At 44.8% G+C, this 6723-nt stretch overlaps 1 protein-coding gene across 1 annotated transcript; it reads left to right on the top strand.

The window, feature by feature from the left end:
* Positions 1 to 711: 711 nt before the first annotated feature.
* LOC8032014 (gastrula zinc finger protein XlCGF57.1-like) lies at positions 712 to 4548 on the top strand. The gene is made up of 2 exons (XM_040212387.1): positions 712 to 778; positions 4064 to 4548. The coding sequence occupies exons 1-2, from the start codon at positions 712 to 714 to the stop codon at positions 4546 to 4548; spliced, it is 552 nt and encodes a 183-aa protein (XP_040068321.1).
* Positions 4549 to 6723: the final 2175 nt, after the last annotated feature.

The raw sequence follows: 6723 nt of genomic DNA, 5'->3' as shown, positions 1-6723 counted from the left end.
AACGGGGCCAACCTGCTGCAATCAACACTCGGTAAAGTATAAACATTACAGCCGCATGCCTGGGAGGAAAGCTCATTTCCAAAGCGAGATGGTGCGCGCGAACGCCTGTTCTATTTAGAGATAAATCAAAACTTTTTGAATGTTGATATCTACATTACAGTAAAATTTTCAAGATTAGACTGGCGTGCATATGCATACATTAAGCAGAGAAGCCCTGATTTGTGTTAATCGTACAGGATTAATGAACACTTGACTATGTATAGCCGGGCATCTCCATAGGGGTAATGTTATGTCAAATGTATTGTTTACTTGCCATCCTAATGTGGGAATTTGTCTCTTGGAGGCCCATCATTTCGTTAGACCACCTGAGACTGGGTGCAAGAAACACGACGACGTCTCAATCAAGATTGAAACGTCGTTGTGTTTCTTCCACCCAGTCTCGGTGGTCTAACAAAATGGAAAAACCTACACCAGCTCACCTGTGCCCTAACCGTTTTTTCTTGGAGGCCGTAGTCAATAAATATAATTAGATTAAAATTAGCTTAGGCACAGACAAGGGGAAGCATGGCAGCAACTTCCACGGATTCATCGGGGTTTTCAGTTCTACATTTTGCAGGCTTGGAGAAACTATTGAATTTTCAATTGGAATATATTTGGCCAAAATCACTATTTGCTTCGAATTCGCTTCAAACACAAAAACACTATTTGCACATGACTAGTTATGTTAGAAGTAGACAGCTGAAGAAATTGAAACTCATGATGTGCTTGCATTTGATTGGTATGTCAGGTGTACTGCTGCCTTGGGGTAAAACATAATGTGTGCGGAACATGCTGCACCTCCGTGACCTTTTAACCTGTGTTGAGCTCTTTTTTTCTTTCATTTTTTTCATGCTTAGGATCGCTTTATGCTGTCTTTGGATATCAAGAGTCAGGCTATTGTTTCAGTTTCTTTAATTGGACTATCCAAGCTGCCATCAAGCTAAATTCAATGACAGGTGCTGCCTGATTCTGTTTGCTTCCCTCATTTGCATTCACATGAAACTTGCTTTTGCACAGTGGCTTTTGGTGTGCATACCAAAAAGCTTTACTCCACCCCTTGCTATAATTTGGCAGTGCCTGAATTTATTACTGTTACCGCCACATGCCCAGAATTTCGGTGTTGCCTGCCATGAGAAAAATGGGATGGGGAAACGGTTTCCTTTAAGCTGCTGATTCCTTGCTATCGCATGAAGCTATGCATAACAAGGTTTAGAGTAAATTTAAACACTGTTCTTTTACTTTTTTTTATCTGTGCACACAGTTTTTGTTTCAACACTCATTTGAAGTACAATAAAGCGGTATCCTTCTACTGGATGTAGTTCTGTGTGACTATGCATTTTTTTTCTTTTGCATGTAGTGCCCCAGTTTCTGCCATAAAAATAGTAGAGGTGCGAAAATATTAGAACTTTGAATAATTGGCGAGTAGTATTTGCTACTTAGTTTGCATCGCATGTTTACAGTTTGGAGTATTTAAGTTTGGGTCCAGATAGGATATGTATTGCCTATCAAGCTGGTGCGAAGATTTTCAAAGTTTCAACTAAATAGGGTAGACTTGAGTTTGCTTGCAATGGTACATTAAGTTGAATTCAATTCTTTTCTTTTTCCAGATTACAAGCACGTTAAATTTTTCCTACGATAGAAAATATTTTTTTTTTCATTGGTACGCTTCCTAGAAAATATTTCGAAAAGTGATTTCTTTATCCATATTAAATTCGCATAAAGTGTAAATTATTAGCATTCGAAAATAACAAGATTTGTAAATAAACTTTTGTATTCGTATTAGATTTACATGCAAAAATTTGATATTATTCGCATACCTCCAGGTATTTATATTTTTCATGTCGCTCGCGGTTGTAAGGGGAAGTCTGTGTTGATCAAAAGAAATGAGGATGACTATGTCTTCATTCAAATCCTCACCACCTAGAATTTTTTCTCTGTATATGCAGAAACCTAAAGTCATGCTCAATGCACTTTGACTTTTCTGTTTCCTCAACCAGCCGACAAGGAACAAGACGTTGACGATGACCACGTTGAGGGCACCACCTCGACGCGGCCGAGGGGCCTCCAGCCCTTCGGCCGCAACGTCCGCCGATGCGCCATTGGGAACGAAAACGCTATGGTTTGACGCTGCAGAAATTATGTCGGGTGGAGTAGCTGTGGCGTTTAAGTGCACAAGAGAAGGGCAACTCGCGACCACTAACGCCACTAGTGCACTCTCAAAAGGGTGCACTACCCCTTACAAATGCATCTGGGGCATATACCATAGTTGCCGACAAAGTAGGAACAGCGGAGCATCTTTTTCGAACGCCCGGCTTCAAGCACTCGCCCGTTGCCCTTCGCCACCCTTTGGCTGCATGTGCACGCCCGTGTCTTACCAGACGCTGAGGCGTCGTCGCAGATGGAAAGCGCTTGCTTGCGGCGAAACACCCTGTCTGCAACTGTAGTTCTTTTTTTTTCTTTTTTTTATTATTGTTTCATTGCTTTGTTATGTATTTTGTGACCAATTGCACCCGTTTTTCCGCTACACCCTATCTCATGTCCTTGAGGGAAGCACTTGGACCACTCTATTCTCTCGCTCTTCGCGAGTTGCAGAGGTTTCTTCGATAACGTTGTTGTCTGTTTGCATTTCGTTGAAGGTCTGTGCTTTCGGATATTTCGTCTCCACGTCTCTAAGATTGGTTTACATAATTGAGCCACGGGTGTGATTGACTGCGGTGCAACTGCTTGTGAGCGCACACCACAAACGGACGTGCAGGTTGCCATCTATTGGATGGCTCTGGAACAATTTCGACTACACATATCCTTTCGCCGTGTGCTTGGTATAGTTCTGACACTGTTGTATAGGAGATCGTTTCTCATAGACTCTGTGTGGATTTCAACTCTAATACCATGTCTGCACAATTCTAATGTGCCCCCCATTCTCACGCGCAGGCAGGTTTAGCTCCCAGATATTCAAAAAGTAAATTGCTGCGGATTTTATTGCGCAGGTAAAATAACGAAGGTTGGACACATACCTCGTAGAGCAGACTTTATGAAACGTGCGCCAACACAAAAAAATACCATACACTGGTCGCTGTTGTCGGGGTCCAACGATGGTTCTTTGTTGTCCACAGAGGTAATAGTTGCTTTCGCCTAAAGCGTTTTAGATGCCATGCTTGCACTTGTACAAGTGCGCTACCTGTGTTGGCGCACGCCTCTGGGAGGGTAGTCTTCCAAGCAATGCTTTGCGAGCTTGTGGGGTCGCTGGGATTGCAAGGCCATGCAGTGCTGCTCCGTTATCTTTTCTTGCCAGCGTGATGACCTTTCGTTTAAGTAAAACTTCCTTCTGGAATTTCTTTTCGTTTTTTCACCTGAAAACAGCAGACTCGAGCCCGTAGGCACGAGAGAATGAGTGTGATACGGTTACCAAAATGGTCAGATGTAAACAATCAATCACAACGGCGATGGGGCCAGCCACCTTATACCGAGTATTGTGTTTTTCTTTTGAGTTTCGGTTTTTAGTTTAGATTGTAACTCGCATGTATTTTTGGGCACCGATTTTGGCGAAAAGAAAGTTCGCGTTAGAATCGTGTGAACAGAGTGCTGCAAAACCTTGCATCTAGTTAAACAGGCGGCAAATGTTTCGAGGCCATTCAATTAGTGGTGCCAGCCTGATGGCGCATTCTTTGATTGCGAAGTGGTTGCAACGCGAACCTGAGAATCGGCCTTTGGAAGGTGCACAGCACCACTGTTTAAGCCCAGCTTGGGGAACGAGAATAGGATTTCGGTAGACACCCTGGCTCAGCCCAGGCCCCGAAAGGCCGCGCTACCTTACCAGACTCGGATTATTTGCACGAAGGATGTTACTCACTTTATCACTTTAGCCCGCTAACCACCATAGCATACTGCAGTTGCAACCCTGCTCAGATCACTAGCCGCAGCAAGTTTCTAGCGTCAATATGCTGCAGTTTCAATGACACTGTAACTGGCCTTTGATTTCATCGCAGCTTCCATCTTCCCTCCCCATCTCCCATCCCCCTTCCAGCTGACAACGAACAAGACGACGACATCCCCGAAGACGGGACCTCGAGGCAGCCGACAGGCATCCGCATCCTCCGCTGCAACGTTTGTGGCTACGGGACCCACAATGAGAACACCCTGCTGCACCACGGCAAAGACCACGCGAGAGTGAAGCTTCTGCAGTGCCACGTGTGCGAGGAGGAGTTGCCCGGCCTGGACCTGCTGGACGTGCACCTAGAGTCTCACGTCGTACCGAAGCCGTTCCAGTGCGAGGTGTGCCTGGCACGGTTCGGGAGCATGGGACACATCAGGGACCACCTGCGGACCCACACGGGGGAGCGGCCGTTCGCCTGCGGAGTGTGCGGCTTGACGTTTGGCAAAAGGTCCACGCTGCTCAACCACGCCAAGAGGCACACAGGGGAGAAGCCGTTTGCGTGCCACCTGTGCCCGTTCATGTTCGTCCGCAAGAGCATTTTGCAGAAGCACCTCAAGACTCACAAGCGCAAGTAGCAGTTCGACTGTCTGCAGCATCTGGCGGCGTGATACCGTGACATGATCTCGTGACACCGTGACATGATCCCAAAGGCACTCTGAATGAGGAGTTGTACGAACCTCTTCCGTGTAGTTGTCTCCATCTTGAATCGTGGCACCTCTGCCAGGGTTCTCCTATAGCGTCCAGGCTCTTTAAATCTACCACAAAATTCGGTTTCTTAGCCTATCGCTCTACGATTTTGTGCTGTGTTGCCCTCTGATGGTGCATATTTTTTTGTAAACCTGAGGAAAAAGTAAAGAAAGAAAGTCTTAACTCCTATGGAAACGCAGCAAAGCCACCGGTTTTCAAACAATACGGCGTCATTTGGCACGGGAGACAAGAGATGGCGCAAGCAGCTGCAACACCAACTGCTGCCAACGAACGAGCATACGGCACCGAGAGCTGGCGTCATTAGCAGACAATCTTTTCGACTCAAAAGCGGCCCGCGTTTTGCAGACAGCGACAGTCGCAGAACTAGAAACACGCGTGGTAACAACAAGGAACTGCAAAGCAGGCAACATCAGTACCCCGAAAAAAAACAAAAAAAAAATGGTCCAGATATCCTGACAAATCATTTTTTAATTGATCATATGTCTATTCAATCTGTCTTATTAGTAAGGTTGATAAAATAATGCATTGGCAACTGATATAAAAAAAAAACTCGCCACTTTTGAGTAGAAAAAATTGTCCGCTAATGACACCGGCTCTTGGCACTGTGTGCTCGTTCGTTGGCAGCAGTTGGCGTCGCGACCGCTTGCGCCATCTCTTGTCCCTTGTGCGAAACGGCGCCGTATTGTTTGAAGACCCGTGACTTCGCTGCGTTTCTATAGTAGCTAAGCCGTTTTCTTTCTTTACTTTTTCCTCAGGTGAGTTCGCTCTTTGCAATTTTACAAAAAACAAATGCGCCATCCGTGGGCAACGCTGCACAAAGTCGTAGAGCGATAGGTTAAGAAATCGAATTTTGCAGTCTGTTTCAAAAGCCTGGCCGCTAATTCGGATGCCCGGCAGTATTGGGGGGTAATGTCTGTTTCTTTTCTTTCCCACGCAATGAATGAAGGGGGGGGGGGGGGTTTCACATTTTTATTACAAATGTCAATCCTTCTTGTCTTGCCTCCTGTATTTTTTTTACTCATTCCATGTTGTGACATTTTTCTCGTCATCCATACTGGACGGGTGAATATGTGGCCAGAGATGAGGCTGATAGGGTCTAAGTTCATAGTAATACAGGTTGTATGCGACTTTTCGTGACTCGACGGGACGCCACGACGTCGTGGGACAGTTTGACATCATGGTGTTCATGTGACGCAAGGTGACATACGAACGGAGAGGCTCGGCACTATAAATGTCTACATTTAGAACACCTTGGGGAAATGCCAAAGAGACAATCAATTTTTGCTTTCTTTGTACCCTTTTTTTTTTTAAGCCTGTACCAGAGTTGGTGCACAAACGCAATATCGCACGGCGTGCACTTGCCACGATGGCTTGGAACAGAAAATCCAAAAGTTTTGTTTATGAGATGGTGAGCTGGTTCTAAACTTGCCTTTTGGTGGGAGGGTGAGCTTGAATCCACCCTGTTTTGCAATAATATTGTTTTGTTTTTTGGTATGAAAGTGTCAGGTAGACATAGGGTAGAGATATAAGGTGTAATTCTCTTCATTTATTCCAAGCTGCGAATACTAAAAAAAGGTAAGAAAATGGCCCTTTTTTTAGCCGTCATTCCTTTGTATTACATAGACCTGCACATAAAGTGGTACAGAGCAAGGTTTCGTGCTACAGACACTTATGGTTTTATATTGGTTCCGATTGGAGCACGCAATTTCTGTTTAAGCACTTACCCAGAGGCCAATAAAATGGGAATGTTTCACTTGGGCATAGTTCTGTTTACTCGTTTTTTTTGGGGTGTGTCAGCAGGATTTTTTTTACAGTGAAAAACATAAACCAATGTTTTGCAAAACTTCCTGGTACTAAAATTATTTGAGGAGTCCTGTTTCTTTTTTATTTTCACGTTTTACTTGGGGTTATGAGGTAGTCTGTGTCGATGAAATGGACTTGGGGTGACCAACTGAATGCCATAGTCCTGACTATTCTGGCTTTTTACTTGCACACTCAGGGATTAAGTGTTCTTCGAAGCCATCTGAGAATATGAGTCATAT

Source organism: Ixodes scapularis, unplaced genomic scaffold, assembly GCF_016920785.2.
Source record: "Ixodes scapularis isolate PalLabHiFi unplaced genomic scaffold, ASM1692078v2 PGA_scaffold8__174_contigs__length_109621045, whole genome shotgun sequence".
In the NCBI taxonomy this organism is placed as follows: Eukaryota; Metazoa; Arthropoda; class Arachnida; order Ixodida; family Ixodidae; genus Ixodes; species Ixodes scapularis.
The sequence above is the reverse complement of the archived record's forward strand: the minus strand, read 5'-3'. Positions and strand labels throughout refer to the sequence as shown.